Source organism: Girardinichthys multiradiatus, chromosome 23 (genome assembly GCF_021462225.1).
Source record: "Girardinichthys multiradiatus isolate DD_20200921_A chromosome 23, DD_fGirMul_XY1, whole genome shotgun sequence".
In the NCBI taxonomy this organism is placed as follows: Eukaryota; Metazoa; Chordata; class Actinopteri; order Cyprinodontiformes; family Goodeidae; genus Girardinichthys; species Girardinichthys multiradiatus.
In genome coordinates this window covers 41,090,748-41,109,868 of record NC_061815.1, presented here as the reverse complement: position 1 = coordinate 41,109,868, position 19,121 = coordinate 41,090,748, and the positions used below count along the sequence as shown (strand labels likewise).

Sequence of the window (19,121 nt, the reverse complement as noted above, 5' to 3'; positions counted from 1 at the left end):
ACCTATAATAAAATTTATATTTAGCTGAGAAGGTTCCAATAGAGCTTCTCTTTGTTCATATTCCTTATTCATAGTCCTGGTTAAGATGAAACAGTTTCAATTGAAAGCATTGTCAGAAAAAAAAAAAATAGGCAGATTACAAATCAAAGCCTAAGTAAAACAATTACATGTTTATTTCAGAGCAGTTTTAAGAACACAATTGAAAGTGAAATGTCTGAAAATTAGGGTTTCTGTTGTCACTCAGGGAACATTAAACTGTACTTTTGAACAGGGCCTGGTTTCATAAATATGACTAAAGGTTTAAATATTAAGTAGATAAATTACCTAAGAAAGCATGCAATAAATAGCAACATCTGCATTTCTCTTCTCTGTTTTATGTGGAGATTTGTACAACAATATGTAACGCATTAAGTCTGGGAAACAAAATTCATTTCAAAGGATGATACACTGAGTCAAGTCTTTTCAACAGAAAAATAGAAACATGCATATTAATAATATTACCATAGTCTAACACAGAGAAAAGATGATTTTTTTCACATGATAATTTTCCTTTAGCCAGGTTCCCATGTTTTTATATGAAGGGACTTTTCTTTTCTTGTACTATCTGCTGCAGCGATCTTCAATCTGTGGCTCTTTAGAGCCTCCATAGTTCTTAATAGTTTTTTCTTAACAAAAGTATATAGACATGAGCATTGTCTTTGGGTAATTAAAAAGCCAGGTTTTAGTAGTTTTTGCATGTGTCATCATACAAAATCTGCATAGAATTTCCAGAATAGAATGACACTTGTGGAATAGGTCATTCTGTTATCAGGCTGCAAACCATGTGCTTTTTTCCCTCACAATTTTCCATAAACATTGAATATTCTATTATAGAATGAACTCATTCTCTTTTTGTAAAGGTTGCTTCTTTTCTTTGATCAAAATCCTAAGGTAAAAAATAAAACTGTGGCTCTTTAACTGTAAAACAACCACATTTTTTATAGTATGTAATCATAAAAGTTATCCTTTTGAGTATAACTATGATTTGAGTTAGGTTTTGGGCTTTTGATCAATTATATTTAGAGGAACATAGGCTGTCCCTGTGTGACAGTAGAAGGATCACCTGTGTTGGCAAAGGAACAATAAAAAATTCTTTGAGTTCAGAACCAATTCGATTAGTGGCAGAAAAGCTTCCTGTAAAAGCTCAACATTTTTCAGCTGCAGTACTCAGCAACTGTGTCATCAGCATATAAATGTATTTGACTGCAGTAAATTCTGTCCCAATTCATTTATTAAATAGAGAACAAATTAGGGCCTAAACTTGATCCCTGCGGAACGCCCTTAGAGATGGTGCTAAGGTATTGTTTTCTGCAGTACGACACTATGTTCTATCAGATAATGGTAATTAATGATAATCAAATGATAATAATTATACATTTCAAAAGCACAAAGAAATTAATATTTAAAAACTAAAACAGACATGTCTCATATTTTGAGCCGGAAGCCAAAAACCTGTTTGCTCAGAAAAGCGTTTTAAATAGGTTTCTGCAGCATGACTAAGCAATAATCTGATATCTGTTTCAGCTCTTGCAAACCCTGTTTCTCATCATCAGTGGTGGGAGCACCCAGACAATGAACCCCTGGGTCAGAGCCACATCCTCTGACATCCTCCTCCGCATCCTGCCGAGAGACGAGAGTTTAGGGGAACGGTGGCTGGAGGTTTTGGCCCCAGCTGTTCTCTTTTTTGTCAAACCATGGGGGGTTTCCCAGAACCTGATACCCTGGGAACCACAGCAGTGACAGGGCATCCAAGCTCAGAATCAGTGCCCACATCCTTGCAAAGGACATACCAGAGGTCCTCCACCCATTGATCTGAAGCCCACACTCAGTGGCCAGTGAGTGAGTGGACCCCAGACTGATGGTCAGTTTGTGTTTAGATGGTTTAGCTTGCATTCTTGGTGGTTGTATGTGGCTGTCACACCAATTCAGAAATGTCACGTACTTCGGTTGTGCGATGATTTTCTGTCTGTGCCCTAGCGGTGTTACCATGATTTTGTTTTCAAGAGGTCACAAATGGCCTCTGATGTCATCAGGCGAGTATTTGAGGCCATTGGAGTCACCCTGTTTGTCTGAGCCTGAAATCCAACAATAAGCTGCCCTTGCTAACGTGGCCACTGGAATTCACATGCCGAGCGTGACTCCATGCATGGAGACAGGCAGTGATTATAACTTTCCTGTCATGCACTTTAGCTGGAGCTCACCCTCTTTGTAAACAGGACTAGAGTTTTTTCAGGACTTAAATTGGGCTCTTTTGTACCTCTTTAGTCTGCCAAGGTTGGAAGGGTTGATTTGTTTATTTTTAGATTCGGTTTAAACTCAAAGCTTCTGTTCAGGAACATTTAACTGAGGGAGGGTTGTGTCTGTGCCAGGAGTGAAGCCCTGTCCATCAGGGTATTAAAAACAGACTCACCTGCGAATGATAGGGATGCTGGATCAAGCATTGTATAAAAAAAATAAGTAACAAAAGAAACATAATAATCTTTTACTGATGAGTCTTACATTAAAGTGTAAACCAACTTTATGTTTCTCTGAGCTGTTATTTTAAAGTAATGCAGCCTTTCCGAAAAGTATTCATACCCCTTTAGTTTCTTTCATTTTGTCGACTTACAACCACAAACTATAATGTATTTTGTTGGGATTTTATCTACCAGACCAACATATAACGATGCATTATTGTGAAGTGAAAGGAAAATAATACATGGTTTTCATTTTTTGTTTTTTTACTGTTAAAAAATCTGAGAAGTTGTGCATTTCTATTAATCCTCCTTTTACTCTGCTACCCCTTAATGAAATTTATTACAGCCAATTGCCTTGACAAGTCCGCTAATTAGTAAATCAGGTCAACCGGTGTGTACTTTTGTCTTTGTAAAACATACAGCTGTTCTGTAAAGGTAGTGGCAGCATCATACTGTGGGGATGCTATCCTTCAGCAGGGACAGGGAAGCTGGTCAGAGTTGATGGGAAGACAGATGCAGCTAAATACAGGACAATCCTGGAAAAAAAACTTCTTAATGGCTGCAAAATACTTGAAAATGGGGCAGAGGTTCACCTTCCAGCAGGTCAACAACCCTCAACTTTCAGCAAGAGTTACAATGTATTGGTTTGGATCAAAGTATATGTGGCCTAGTCAACGTTCAGTCCTAAATCCAATTAAAACTCTAAAAGGTTATATTTACAGACACTCTCCATCCAATCTGACTGATTTGCATTCAGTGCCCCTGTGGTAATACTTTGTAGAACAATCTTTAATTTGAATTGCAGCTGTGAATCTTTTGTGGTATGTCTACAGCAGCATAGCACATCTGGAGACTGAACCTTTGGCCTAAATATCTATTGCAAAATATCTCTATCATATTCACATTGGATAAAGGGGGTCTTAGAACATCATTTAAGTATTCTCAATTGGATTTAGGTCTGGGCTTTGACTAGGCCTTTATATTACATGAATAAGCTTTGATTCAAAGCCTTACGTGGTAAGTCTAGATGCATGTTTAATTTCATTCTTCAACTGCTTCAGTCTTAGTCTTACAGCCTTTGGTTTTCTTACTGGATTATCTCAGATTTAGCTCCATCAAGTCTGACCAGCTTACCGGTCCCAGCAGAGGTAAAGCATCCCCCCAGCATGACGCTGCCACTACCTTTACAGAACAGCTGTTTTTATACTGAGACAAAATTACACATGGGTGAACTCAATTTACTAATTAGGTGACTGCTGAAAGCAGTTGGTTGCACTGGATTTTATTTGGAGGTTTCTGAGTAAAGGGGATTGAAAACAAATGCATGAGAGTTGTCAGATTATTTAAAAAAAACAGCAAGTTAAATTGACATTTAATGTTGTAATGTGACATAATATAAAACAATTCAGGGTTTGACAATACTTTTACAAGACTGTTTAAACTTCTCAAAAAGAGCAGAAGTGAATACGTTTCATAACGCTGGCTGTTCTTTTGCTTTGTTTTATGATAAGTTACAACTGCCTCATTCTACTTGGCGATCTCAACTGTGTTTCATCGTTTCATTTGAGCTGACCCGGTCTAATTGGCTACATTTTGGCACTCCTAACAGACCTGTGGGGGTATGCAGGGTCAACAAGTTCGCACCAACTTAGGTTGTCAGATAAATTTCTTTATAAGGTATTATGCAGTTGTTCATTTTCAGTTTGCTGGAGTGAGACGCTTAGGTAAACACACAGAACACAAAACGTTATGCTTCCCAGATCATGTAAGGAAGAGTCAGGTTTTAAGAGTCTTAGAGCCCCTTAACTCTGAGAGACAGAACTCAGTCCACTCACTGCCAGTTTGCAGACACAGAGAGCTTTCTGTAACCGGCGAAAATGAAACTATTGACTTGGTTATTTTTAGCCAAAGCTCAGCGTACGTCGCAGTGTTTATGTTTTGAACTGGCAGTGTGATTATTTCCATTTCTTTTTGCTGCGATTAAAGGAGAACTGTGTGGTTGACAGACGATGAACAAAGTTCACCAAGCTGACTGTTTGTCTTCTGAGAAACTAATTATGAATCGGCTCCATCACATTTTTCTTTGACTTGAATAACCTTATTTTCCCCATACAGCAAAGCAGTGATTTTGAGAGTTAACTAAACCATTCTAATGGCCAAAATTTTAAAGGTGTCTTCTTTATGTCCCCTCTCCTTCTGTCTCTGTATTACAGATACATCTTCTCGACTGCTCTGTCCATCGCAGCGTCTTGACTTCAAAGCTCGGCTGCCTGTCTGACAGTCGTGTGTGTATGTTTGTGTGCATGTTTTCTGCTAGATTGCCCATCAGTTAGTGCATTAGTATGCAGCGTGCTTGCGTGTCAGTCTTGTGTGTGTGCACATGTGTGTCTGTGCTCCTCCACAGTGCGATTTCACAGTCACATAGAGAAACTCACACCTACACGGTAAGGATGCATGACTCTCTACCCTTTCTCTCTCCTCTCTTTTCTTTTTATTTGCATCAGCATTATTACTGACAGTAGCAACAAAGGTTTAGTGGCTCTAGATCATAGTCTTTGTTGCTATGAATACTGTTATGTGTTATTTTAATTGGGAAACAAATTGAAAAATGCATGATGCATATTTGAGAATTAAGAACCCAGATTCATAATAGCTTGTAAAAACATGTTCTCAATCACCATTAGGGGAGGAGTTTGGAAGCTTTTTCTATAGTGCCTCACAAGAGTCTTACTACCAATGAAACTTTTTCACATTTTGTCTTGTTAAAACAACATACCTCAATGTATTTAGTTGGGATTTTGTATAACTGACCATCACAAAATGGCAAATAATTGTGAAGTAGAGGAAAATTTTGGATTTTCAAGAAAAACCTGAAAAGTGTGGCGTGTATTCCTGTGTAAATGCATTGTTGAACCACCATTTGTGGCAATTCCAGTTGCAAGTCTTCAGGTGCTTGATTCTACTGAGACTGATATTCACCCGTTTTCTTTGCAAAATAGCTCCAGCTCACTCTGTATGCATAAAAGCATCTGTAAACAGCAGTTTGGAAGTCTTTCCACAGATTCCCAATTAGATTCATGTCTGGACTTTGACCGGGCTATTCTTACACAATAATATGCTTCATTGTAGCCCTGGCTTTATGTTTAGGGTCTGTCCTGCTGGAAGGTGATCCTTAGCTCTTGTCTTTTGCAACTTCTAACAGGTTTTCTTTGAGTTTCCCCCTGTATGTATCCATTTATCCATCAACTCTAACTAGTATTCTGCTGAAAAAAAGCATCCCCACAGCATGATGCTGCCACCACCATGTTTCACTGTAGGAACGGTGTGTTCAGGATGACATGTATTGTTGGTTTTCCTCAACACACAATGTTTTTCATGTAGGCGAAAAAGTTTAATGATGTCTCATCAGAACAGAGCAATCCTTCCATTTGTTTGCTGCATCCTGTACATGATTCACAGCAAACTTTAACACAAACAAAGTATACAACAATTACCTTCTTCTTGCTAATGTTCCATAAAGCTCAGATTTGTAAAGAGCATGACAAATAGCTGTCCTGTCAACAGGTCCCACCACCTGAGCTGTGGATTTCTGCAGCTCCTTCAGAGTTACCATGGCCTCTTGACAGTTTCTCTAACTAATGCTCTCCTTTCTTGGCTCGTCAGTTTAATGAACCAGTTTAAAGTCTTCATAGATGTGGATTAAAAGGTGCTGCATAAAATCTTCGAAGTTTAGGATATTGTTTTTTTTTTTTAACCCAACTGTGCTTTAAACCTGTCCAAAGCTTTATCTCAGATCTCTCTGCTGGGTTCCTCTTCATGTGGATTATTGTTCACTAACAAACCTCCAAGGCCTTCACAGAACAGCTGTAACTATACTGAGATTAAATGACACACAGGTGGACTCTAGTTAAATGGACTGAACTTATATAGTGCCTTTCCAATCAGACAACTCAAAGCACTTTACACTAGAGCCAAATTCACGCACTCACTAACGCTCACACATAAAACCGATATGCAGATCGGTAGGCAACTGGAGGTTAAGTTGCCTAAGTTACATCAACATATGGCAAGACAGCTACTCTTCCTCTGATGTATAGGAGTTAATTTACCTCTGCAGCCGGTTGGTTGCACTAGATTTTATCTGAGGGTGGCTGAATACAGATGCATGCCACACTTTTCAGATTTTATTCTTAAATTTCTAAATTATATATAAATTTCTGTCCACTTTGCATTCATCTGTATTGGCAAATTTAGGGAAACAAATTACTGTCAGTAAAAAAAAAGAAAAAGACAAAATGGCTGCTTTAAAGTATTGATATAACTCAGTAATTAAAATCAGCGATAGATCATCTCACAAAGTGGGAGATTTTTGCTTTGATCTTCATGGTTTTTCACTCTAAATATTTGTGTATTTTTAAAAGAACTGAAAGGCTGACGACATTAAGTGTGCCACTTTCTCCAACCTTAGCAGTTTCAGTTTTACAGTCATCCCTTCTAAAAAACTGACGTTTTTGATGCCTGTCGAGACAAAACTTTTTCCCTGAGGGCCCTAAAACATCAGCATACCGCAGCACCACACCTGTCAGGTGATACTGCTGGCTTTTGGTTTAAAATGTTAGCCTTAAGTCACCTTTCGTCTTTTCTGTGTAATGTTCCATGTAAACGTATCTTCTCGGGACTTTAAAGCGTCATTGCTGGGGATAAATTTGGTTTTAATCCCATGTTTCCTCTCTCCTCCGTTTTTCTTTCCATGCAGGTCACACTGGTGTATTTTTCCCTCTCAGTGATAATGACCATTTTTCCAAACGGAGCCTTTAAAGACTTTGTTTCTGAAGCAAAGTTTGGCTTCAAGAGGGACTTTTAAAATGTCACAAATCTTTTAATGGATTTACATCTCTCGGCTCAGAGCCTTAACAAGAACGCTCCTGCTTCGTTTTTCTTGTTCCACTACTGGAGATTTATTATGTATAATGAATATATTATGCAACTTCTTGGCTCTGGGAGTATGGTCACGTATGTTTTTCCACTTTTTTCTCTCACAGTCTTCTCTCTTTTCGTCTCTTTGTAGGAATGCACACTGTAAAAAAAAAAAAAAATGTAATTTTTACGGTTAAATACCGGCAGCTGTGGTTGCCAGAATTTAACCGTTAAAATTACAGTAAGACAATTTTTACAATTGCTGATTCTACAGTAATAAATGGCGGTTTATTTAACCTTTTACTGTAATAATGGCAGTTTTTCCCATTGAAATTTATCAAGTTTTATCCTAAAATTTACATTAAAACAATATATAAAATACAGTTAGAGCCATGAAATATGAAAGTATTTTGCTGTAAAATTAACAGTCTAAATTATAAAACATGTCACTGAACTCCTGTATGAATACAGGTTTTTGTCTGTATTTTAAATGGTAATTAACCGGCTGCTGTGGTTGCCAGAATTTCACCGTTAAAATTACAGTAAGACATTTTTTACAATTACGGTAGATGAGTATTGGTGTTGCTGATTCTACAGTAATAAATTGTGGTTTCTTAACCTTTTATTGTAAAAATTTGTTTTTAACCATTGAAAAAAAATAACAATGTCTTAAAATGTACATTTAAATGATATATAAGACAAGGTTCATGCCATGAAATTTGAAAACATTTTACTGTTAAATTAACAGTTTGAATTATAAAATACATATTTACCATGTGAACATATCCCTAAATTACTGTATTAATACAAGTTTTGTCTGTATTTTTCAAAGGTAAAAAACTGTAAAAGTGATGGGTATTTATCCTATACTTTAAATGGTAAAAGAGCACCAGTATTGTTGATTTTATGGTTACTTACTAACTTTGAAGCCATGTTATATAAAACTAAGTTTCCACCCTGGGGGGAAAAAAAACAAAAACTTTTTGGCTAAAAATTAACATTGAAACATTAAAGAAATGTTTTAGTTAGTGCAAATTGTGAAATTAATTATCAATTGATTATAGCAGCTAAATAATGTGTTACCAGTTTTGTCTAATGTTAAAAACATGGAAAACTCTACATAAAATATTCAAAAACCAAACTTTCTTTATTGTAATTTTTCATTTAATGAAAATTTGTGAGGCTGTACAAACTTCTCACAACACTGTGAACACTCTGAATCCAAAATGCAGCATGCCCTTATACTAGTGCAAAAGTTTGAACAGATATGACAACATTATCATTTCTACTCCGGTGCCATGTGTGTTTCAAATGAATAATCCATATCAGGTCATATGGAATTGGCACATACACAGTAATAAGAACTTTCTAACAAATGTTTTGGGCACCACTGTAACCTTTCTGAAATAGATAGCAAGTAAAAGCTAGAAATGCTACCAACGGTTCTTGTTTGTCAGATTTTTTGACTTGTAACAGTAAAATCCCCACAGATTAATTAAGCTGTGACAGTGGTGCAGCATAAAACCTGTTTAGGTGTCATCTGCTATATGCATATATAAAAAAACATAAAATAAAAAAATATGTCTCCAACATAAACAACCAGTCACCTCATTTGCAAGATTGTACATGAAGATGAAAAATGTGAAATCTTACAGTGTACACTGTAAATACCAATAAAATGCAGTTTTTAACATACATAACATTACACCTCATATCACATGACTCACAAAGTATGGTCTAAGTCCACTCATGGTCTGCAAGGTCAGTGATGAGTGTGAGGACTCTTGGGTTGACCGCGAAGATCTTCCTCCTCTTGCTGTGCTCAACTTTTGTTCCTCTTTCCGGATTTATTGAAAAGAAACACCTTGAAGAAAAGAAATTTTATTGCATCTAATGTTATGTTTATAAATGACTTAACAGAAAGATATCACAAGATCTAGCTTTGTGGTGGCTGGGTTCAGTGGCAGAGACAATGACACACTACACAACATTTACCAGAGGAATATTTAGTGACAGGCTTTTGTGCCTATCCTGCTTCACAAACAGACTGAAGAACTCTTCTGTCCCCATGGCCATAAAAAATATACAATTTAAACACTGCTCAGCAACAGCAAAGAAATGATAAAACATTTCCACAGTTTCTACTGGCACTGTTTCAATTATGAACATTTAGATGTAGCAGTTTTTCCCCTCCATTTCAATTGTCGTTTGTATTTATTATATTTCGGTAACTAATAACATTCTGATCTATATTGTGAATAATTTATCTTGCTGGTAAATATAGACTGCATGCAAGTATAAGAATTACCTCTGGAGGAACTCCAGTGTTGACCGCAGTCCCACTGGGTAGTGTATATTAAAACAATAGTAACTGCCAAACATCAGGCAGATGCACAGGAGAAGGCAGTGATGTCGTCATTGACAATTTTCTGATCAACGCTCAACATGAAGCAGTCTGCAGTGAAGCAAGAGGACCCTGTGAATAAAAAACATGAAGAAATATGTATTACAAAAGGCTCCTGTGTCAACCATTCAACTACTTTGTAAACTTGGTTCAGACATACCACACACAATAAGGCAGGGTGTTGTTAGCACATCCTCCATCTCAACCTCTTCAGCAAGGTTGGTCTTCTCAACATAGTGGAACATATGCTCTTCCTTCTCACAAAAAAAAAAAAAAAAGCAAGTAGAAGAAGAATCATCTCTGTACAACCACTGGACTGACCTTTGTCATTTGCTAACTTGAGGAGAGACTCCAGAACTTGGTTTTCTTTCTCAGCAAAAACAGTTTTAAGGAAGTTGAGGATGCGCTCCCCCTTTTTGTCCAGATTGGTGAAGAAGGCTTCCATCAGATTGATGCAAGTTGCTGGAAGTGTTCTGCCATGCCAGTTTTGTGGAACAAAAAAGGCCATTCTTGGCATAGCTTCAGGATGCTTGTACCTTTATTGATGTCCTTTCGTTGCGTGTAATAGGTGGACTTGATAAGTTCTTTCACATCTTCTGCAGCGTAATTTTTGTCTTTGAACATCTTTTTCATGTCTTCTTTTCTCTTAAGCTGACTCTCTACAGTCTCAGAAAGGGGCGAAAACTTTGGCTCCCAGTTGACAGCCATACGTGTCTTAACACTGGCTTTTTGCTCAGCAGGTATCTCATCAGTGTCGTTAGCTGATTCTGCCTTGCGTTTGGTTATCTTTGGTGTGTATTGTCATTTGACATTTTCAATTCTAGCCTGGAGTTGTTTTACCAGGGAATGATAACCAAGTCCAATAACGTCACCATCAATGACATCTTTAAGTGACTTTGGATATCTGCTCACCATCCTTTCTGCTATTTCAGTAGTGTTGCGTTTGGTTGGATTCTTGCAAATCTGCATCATTTCAGAGACAATAATCCTCACCATTTGTCTTCGAAATCGTGCACTTGGCCTTTTCTGTCGTTCCAAAGTTTGTATCAGCTCTTCCGGGAGCTTCTGCCACAGTATCTGAAAACTGTCAACCCAGGTTGGCAAAACTGGGGAGCAGCTCAATGAAGGTGATGAAATAGCAGCAGACGATGGTTGTAGATTGAGAGGACTGAACGGACTGTGGAGAGGAGGATGAAGCCATTGAGTCTGGAAAGGTACAACAAATGAAATTGAAAAACATTACGTATACATTTTTTTGGTACTCTGTAAAAAAAAGAAAAATTTTGTTTTATCAAAACAAGATATTATATACAATATGCTTAAATCTCAAAACTGCAATTATCTTGAAATATCTTACTAACTGGTCATATCAAATTAAGTTATGCATAAATATATACAAGTACATGTACTTTTTACTGTTACAATTTTTCATCTTTTAAATTGTGTTAGTGATATCAAATTTACCTGTGTAAAGTAATGTTAGGTAACTGTTAATGTAGAGTGTTTCCTTTTCTAACAGACTGTTGTCTGTCCCCTGCACAGGAACTACCAGGTGTAAATGAGAAGCTGTACATTGTTGTTCTTGTCAAATAAACAAACACATGAAATATGATTGAAATTTGTCTTTGTTGACCTTTCATTTTCCTTTTGATCTGTAGTTAGGTGTAAAGCACATATTTTTATGCAAAAGTTACACAAGACTTTATGTCAAAACACTTACTATTTTGGGCCCACGCAGCAACCAGTCTTCTGGCCTGTATGGACTTTAGCACAGGCAATAAGTCTCCTTCAGTGATATATTGTAAATCATCTGTGGTTGTAGTGCCGAGGTTCTCCAACACATCCTCTAAAGCTCGTATGGCATCACCGATGTCCTTTTGTGTATCCATCATATCTGTTGAAATACAGAAAACTAAAAAAAAGGTTGATCTTTGACCCATTAATATCAAGCATTTACACTGACAAAACACTATGTTTTAATGGGACAAACTGATTCCCATCTTTTATGTAAGATGATAATGGCCACATGTCAATCAGTTCACTAATGTGTCTGCATTCTAATCTTCGTGTTTCATCCTTTACGAAGTACATGTGGTAGTGTGGAAGAAATTCTCCACGATAAACTCTCATCAGAAAATGAAGTGCAGATTCATCCTTCACCAAAGTGAGGATGAGTTCACCAAACTCCAGTATCTCATCATTCCTACTGACTACAAATTGGCCCTTCTTGTACGTTATTCCATTATACTGCACATCAACAGGAATCATTGTCTTTTTTTCCAGTGAACCCAAAATGAAGAACTGCACCTTTAACTTCCTCACTGTAAAGTTCTGAATAAAATGGTGAGCCATCTTTTATTTGCAAGGTTGGGGGAGTCACTGTTCCAGCAGAAAGAAAGGCCTGAAACATTTGATGTCTCTCTGAAAGAGTCAAACACAGATTTTCGAAGTTCTTCAGATGTCTGGCACATCTTTTGAAGTAACTATGTTTGCTCTCGAACCGCATGGTCCAGAGCCTGATGAGTGGACCAAATTTCAGAATCAGCCCTGGATAGTGGTGTAAATAATGATGTTTAGGTCTCAGTGCGTTATCTGGAAACAATGCCTTCCTGGTTTCCAAATATTCCTGGATGAGAACATTCAAATATGCAACCTAAGGCTTGGAAATTTGCTGAGCACAAATCAGGTCAACAATATCCTTAAGCTGCAATGTTAACTGCCACATATCATCTTGTGAATCCTGCACCTTATCACCAATGAACAGAGGCAACAGTCTCAAGAAATTCCAGTTTTGTACAGCTTGTCCACTGAGTTTCAGTGCTTTTGGAGGGACAGCACAAGGTTTGGAACAAGCATCTGTTGCTTTGTATTTGAATTGTCGGATGCGCCTGTTCAAAATTATGTCAACCATATCTTTTTGACAATCATGTATTTGAGATAAAGGGCAACATCCTATGAGGACACCCTCGAAGATGTCATGGCCAAGACAAGGGGGCATGCCTGGTGAACAAACATTAAAGTTCTCTAAAGTATTAAACACTGACCTGACCTTAATCCCCTGTACTTCTGTCACATCCTCTCTCTCCAGCTGTTCAGTGGCAGATTGATACGTTTCTGGAGTCCAATGATAGCTGGATTTTCACTCTGAAATTCAGAACGAGTAATCAGACAATATCTGCAGAAGTACTGAGATGTACTGAAATTTTCCGTAAAACCCCCGATGCAGTGAGACCCCAAGTTGTCTCCAGCAATGCAATACAGAGCCCCTTTTCACAACTGATTCATCTGCCATAGTTATCCCATTCTCCTGTAGTATTTTCAAGTCAGTCAACAGTTCTGAAAAAACTCTGGAATGGCCAAATTCGTTGAAATCTTTCTCTCTACACAACAAGACCAGCTATATGATCAGTATTTGATCGGACATGGGGTGGCATGTTGAGTAGAGAAAAGTATACAGCCAAGACCTTGTGCTTATTTTTGCAGATCCCAATGGGTTCACAACTTCGAATGCATGTTGATAGAGAACCAGCTTGAGACAACTTGGGTTTTCTTGAAAAAATATGTTGGACATAAACACCTTACCATCGTTACAGTCACAGAGAACATCAGTTTTTGAAACATCATGAGCCATCATTAGGCCCTGCCAATATTTGGAATCTAACATACCTTTTAATGTATTTGGCACAGGAACATAGTATGCAAATCTATCTTTTCTGTCCTCATCTTTGCTCAACAACACTTTTTTGGGTTCCCCATATTTGAACATGTCTTTAAAACACTGGGCTCTTGAATAAGCAGTTCTCATGGGCCCTGTGTGGCAAGCTGAGAACAAGTCCGACTGCTTTACTGCGTCACAGATTTTTGCAATGTCTTCATCTGCAAATGACATTTCTTTAAGAAGCAAGTTCAATCTATTTAAAGAGTATGTCTGTCCTAATTCATGTATATTCTGTATCTCTTCTACAATGTCTTGAACGGTAGATGATGGAAGAAGATGCTGTCCCTGTAGTTTTATGTAAAACATGCATACATTTCTAAGATACAAGTCACTGAAATTTGGTCCATCTATGACTGTGTCTTCTGCATCAGGCACACAGGAATCTTTTGTGGTAGCACTTGCAGCACTCTGAGTATCTTCATTACTTGTTTCACAAATCACATTTTCCAAATAATTTTTATGTTTTCTGGAGATGTGAGAGGTAAAGGAAGATTTTACACGGAACACAGAGGAGCACCCTCTCACAGGGCAAGTTACTTGGCGCCCCTCTACTATATGCTCCTTCAAGTGAACAACCAACGCTTTTATCCCGTCACTCTGGCATTCACAAAGTGCAACTGTGCATTTTAATTTCGTTAAACATGTGTCCAGAGCAACTGTTGGCATGCTATTATAATGACGATAGAAGTGTGCTTTTAATGCTGCATAACCAGTACACACTTGCTTGCAACTGGCTGCAACACACTTGAACATACGCCTCGGTTCGTTGCGATGCAGTTTGCAATGGAGAACAAAGGCTTGAACAGATTGAACTGTTTCTGCACACAGGTTGCATGAATACATCTTAAATATATTACTTCGATGGTTAGTTTACAGCAATGGCGATACGGAACAGATGTCAGCTACAGCTTGTGGAGAGGCTAGCTTTCCACAACGTTTTTTTGTTTTTTTCCTTGTTTCCCCTGAAATCTCTTTTCAACGTACCGAGTGCAATTCAAACCATTTGTTTTCTGAAATGTTCCGCGATATTTACATACCTGAGAAAGAGGGCCGCTCTTATGGTGAAGGTTGGATGATGAAGTCTCTGCACAACTTGAGCGGGATAGCTGGAAAAAACGCGAACCACAGAGTGCGACGGGTCCTCAAATGCAGCGCGCTGATTGGTCCGTTCAAATCCACCGTTTCCAAAAAACCGCCAGAGCTCCACTTCACCTGTCCGCGCAGACCAGGTGCAGGGGCCCCTGAAGAGCCATTAATTAAGACTGACTGCAGGCTGTCTGCGAGGCAGTGTTGTCAGGTGTACGATAATTATTGTATTTGTACGATAATCTTGCTCTCTGTACGATGTACGATCAATATTTCTAAAAAAAGGCCAAATGTACGATAATTTGACCATTCCGTGAATGTGTGGTTGTAATCAGTCGTCATCAGCTTATCGCCAAAGTCTGTCGGAGTTTTTTTGTGAACCTTGAAGGCATCTGCGTCCGGATTCGGAAACAAATGCTGGAAATTCCAGCCAATCGTGCTTTTCTAAATGTGACCTACGTGTGACGTGATGCGTTGGCCTCAGAACAACGGCCATGATTGGCTGAATAGTCCACTGCGCCCGCCCATGATTGAGGAAAAGGAAAGAAGAAGAAGCAGTTCCCGGCACTGTGGGGCTGCAGCTGTAGATAAATCTATTCCGTACTGACGCCACAAAGCTGCCAGTGTCTGTTAGACGCTATTCAACACATCAACAGACTTGTTATTTTGGTTATAACGAGTAATTTCCCTCAAAATACGATAATTTTATGTCTCTAGTACGATAATCCTACATTTCTCACCTGGCAACACTGCTGCGAGGTCTACTTACGGGCAGGAAACCTGACTTACGTGACTTTTATTAAACCAAATAAATTATATTACAATAGGCTACAAATATCTCTAAAACATTTTCAGTGACTGAGTAGAGATTATTCTTATTTATTTTAATTTATTTGTTAATGAAAAAATTCCAGTATTGGCAACAAGATAATTCACAGTACAGAACATTTCATGGAAAGATATTTAATTTACATAATTCCGTTCAAAAAGTCAAACTTTAATAGATTCCAGATTCAGGACCCACATCTTAAACAATTGCATGAATTTGTTTATTTCTGCATAATTTGGGCTTCCAGCTCATGAAACACACAAAACAGGAATTCAAAATATCAGAATACTGTGAAGAAATCAGCCCAAATTTTGATGGGCATGAATATTTTAAACTAAGTGCCACACACGAATCATAAACTTAAAGCACCTTCACAGGTTTCCCCATGTCTCACTAAATTACTTAGGTTTGGTTCAACTTTCTCAGCTCAGTTCAATATGGCAAAGACCATCATTGATACCCTCCATATGGTATGGGTAAGCCACAAAAGTTCAGCTGGCTGTTCACGGAGTGCTGTGTCCAAGCACATCAATGGAATGTCTAGTGGAATGGCAAAAGGTGGCAACAGGTACACCAGCAAAATAGATGTCCGTGGGCTTCAATCGATTATCAGAGAAGATTCAAGAATCTGACAGCGTTCCAGAATGAGTGGAATGAGGCAGGACTCACAGCTTCAAAAACCACCACATTAAGACACATCCAGGAGATGGGCTACAGCTGTCGGGTTCTTCAGGTCAAGCCACTTCTGAACCTGAGCCAATGTAGGAAGCATCTCAACTGGCCATGGAGAAGATGGACTGGATTGTTGGCCAGTGGTCCAAGGTCCTCTTTTCCGATGAAAATAAAGTATGCCTTTCAGTTGAAAATCAAAGTCCAAGGGTTTGGAGGCAGAAGGGTGAAAGACAGAACCCAAGCTGCTTGAGGTCCAGTGTGAAATATCCACAGTCAGTCATCATTTGGGATGCAATGTCCAGTGCAGGTGTTGGTAACCTCTGCTTTGAAAAATCCAAGCTCACCACAACAGTCTATCAGAATGTTTTAGAGGACTTCATGATTCCTTCTGCTGAGGATCTGAATGGAGATGCGGATTCCTTCTTCCAGCAGGACCTGACCCCTGCCCATACCAGAAGCACCAAAACCAGGTTTGATGCCCATGCCAGCACAGTGCTTGACTGGCCAACTAACTGCCTGGACCTAAACTCCATTGAGAATCTGGCGTATTCTCAAGAGGAAAATAAGGGGGACTAACAAAGAAGAACTGACCGTAAGCATCAAGAAAAGCTGGGCTTCCATAACTTCCTGGCAATGCCACAGGCTGATTGCCTCAATGCCAAGTCTCATTGAGGCATTATGGCAAAGGAATTCCCAAACAAGTACTGAAGATTCACATATTGTTTTGGAAGGACCATTGTTTTAACTGATTTGATGTGATAATTCTTTTTTTTCTGCAAAAACTGAGAAATAAATTGTGATTTATTCACAGTATTCTACTTTTTTATTTCTATTTTCATAGGTTTTATAAGCTGAAAACCCAAATCAGGTAAAAATAAACACTTGGATTCTATAGTCTATAATCTTTGAAAAGTTAAACTTTTTGAATGGAATTATTAAACAACTTTTCAGTTATAAAAGTTTTTTTGGAAAGGGTCTGTATATTTTTTCCCATAACCATACTCTTTACAGTTAAAGGCATTATTTCTTAAGAGAAAGTATGCAAGAAATGTACAGCATATTTCTGTTATCCCCATGAGCGTATGAAAATTTACAAGAATAAAACCCCAAAATTACAGTATTGACTCTTCAAATCCTTGCAGCATATTTCTGTAATTGTCCCAACAGTATGCATATTGAACAGTTTCGAACTGTATACTTTATAATTGTTGAATGCAAAAACTACATTATGCACTACTAGAAAAACTACAGTATATTACTGGTAAAAGTATTACAAGATTTGTTTTAACAGCAGGGCAATGTAAATTTTCTGAAGAAAACCTGTAAAAATTTTATTTTTTCCCAATTATCTTATTTACGGTAATTACTTGTTAAAGAAACAGTTTAAAACTGATTTCCAATTTATGGTTTAAAATGTTCATGGTTTACTTTCTTTAACTGAAATTTACGGATATTTTTTACAGTGCACAGATGGATATCACTGGGACCCCCAGACTGAGCACTGCAGAGGTGAAAATCTTTACAGTCACTTCTCAGAGCTCTCTTGATCCATTTTTAATCTGATTTCTGACCCTAAATATCTTTCTCCTGGTCTCCTGGCAGACATAAATGAGTGCGAGACCATTCCAGATGCCTGCAAAGGGGAAATGAAGTGCTTCAACCACTACGGGGGCTACCTGTGCCTTCCCCGCTCTGCATCATTCATCCCAGCTCCAGAGCCCTCCATCAACCCCACTGAGGCCTTTAACCCCTGCCCCCTGGGCTACGAGCCGCATGGAGACAGCTGCGTGGGTGGGTGCCTGCATTTGCATCTGGGGGCTGGAGGTGGGCAGGTGGCCACAGGATGAGTGTTTATTCAGTTAGTATGTGTGAGAGATTTTTGGTGGCCACAGATTGGTAAGAGACAGGTGGCTGCAGCAGGCGTGGGGACTGGAGGCAGCATGCTAGAGCAATCTGTGTGGGTGTGAGTGAGTGGGAGCCCACAGGAGGCGGGTGAGCAGGACAGGAATTTGGAAGATTTCACACGAGGACAGCTGCTGCGTTTTTTAGAAACTGACTTGCGGCTAGAAACCTGCTTGTGCTGGAGGTGTTTGACATGACTTGCATGAGACAGCAAGCATGACTCAACGTGATATTCTCAGCTGTTGGGTACAAGTAAAGGCGAATGCTGCCATTGTGGCCTGAAGCGGTTGTTGTGTAGCAACTGAATGGTGATGTGCTTGCTCACAATAAGCACGTTTTAATATCCGGCTCTGTTCTGCTTCACCCACACACACACATACACAGATGTCGATGAGTGTGAGCGAGAGGAACACGACTGCCAGCCCAGCCAGGAGTGCATCAACACACTGGGTGCCTTCAACTGTCAGTGCCCCCGTGGTTACAGCAAAGTTGGCACGGAGTGTATTGGTGAGTTCATCTCCACTCTCCAGGCCTAAATCAGATCATTTTCCGCTGTGTTGAATAAACCTACTGACCCTCTGACTCATGTTTCTTCACCTCAGACATAGATGAGTGCAGGTACAGATACTGCCAGCATCGCTGTGTCAATGTCCCCGGCTCCTTCTCCTGTCAATGCGAGCCTGGTTTCCAGCTGGGAGGAAACAACCGATCCTGCGTCGGTGAGAAATAAAATAATAATTCCTACATTAACTCACCTTTAAGTAAAAATTCTGCCTCCTCTGCTTTTATTTGAACAAAGTTAGACCTAGTAATGCAAAAGAATAAAAGTCAATTCTATGTATTCTATGTATGCCTTGCAAACGTATCCATACCCCTTAAACTAACTCAATCCACCCATCCACTTACCCTGTTCCTGCTGAGGAACAGCATCCCCACAGCTTGATGCTGCCACCACCATGCTTCCCAGTGTGGGTAGTATGTTCAGGGTGAGGTTCAATGTCTCATCTGAGTAAACCACCTTCCATACGTTTGCTGTGTCCTCTACAGCCTAACATCTCATGGCTTTTGTCTTGCCATCCTTACAAAATGACAGATTTG

At 38.9% G+C, this 19,121-nt stretch overlaps 1 protein-coding gene and 2 long non-coding RNA genes across 5 annotated transcripts in view; 1 reads left to right on the top strand and 2 right to left on the bottom strand.

Moving 5' to 3' along the window:
- The window catches only part of efemp2a (EGF containing fibulin extracellular matrix protein 2a), a 29,966-nt gene that overhangs the window by 3,458 nt on the left and 7,387 nt on the right, over positions 1–19,121 (top strand). Inside the window, exons 2-6 of the mRNA XM_047354494.1 lie at positions 4,709–4,939; positions 17,585–17,630; positions 17,724–17,912; positions 18,408–18,530; positions 18,626–18,742. Coding sequence (XP_047210450.1) covers positions 4,838–4,939; positions 17,585–17,630; positions 17,724–17,912; positions 18,408–18,530; positions 18,626–18,742 — 577 coding nt within the window. The 5' untranslated portion in view covers positions 4,709–4,837. The remainder of the gene's footprint in view (positions 1–4,708; positions 4,940–17,584; positions 17,631–17,723; positions 17,913–18,407; positions 18,531–18,625; positions 18,743–19,121) is intronic.
- Positions 4,946–10,605, bottom strand: LOC124860893. Its single transcript, XR_007036486.1, has 4 exons — positions 9,977–10,605; positions 9,721–9,888; positions 9,140–9,276; positions 4,946–7,572 (listed from the first exon to the last, which is right to left on the bottom strand). It is a non-coding gene; the product is annotated as an uncharacterized LOC124860893 (long non-coding RNA).
- Positions 10,966–14,992, bottom strand: LOC124860894. 3 transcript variants are annotated; one of them, XR_007036489.1, is made up of 5 exons: positions 14,572–14,992; positions 12,866–12,960; positions 11,537–11,710; positions 11,281–11,397; positions 10,998–11,022 (listed from the first exon to the last, which is right to left on the bottom strand). It is a non-coding gene; the product is annotated as an uncharacterized LOC124860894 (long non-coding RNA). The 3 variants fall into 3 exon arrangements; XR_007036487.1 differs by having other exon boundaries at positions 10,966–11,397; XR_007036488.1 differs by lacking the exon at positions 11,281–11,397 and having other exon boundaries at positions 10,967–11,022.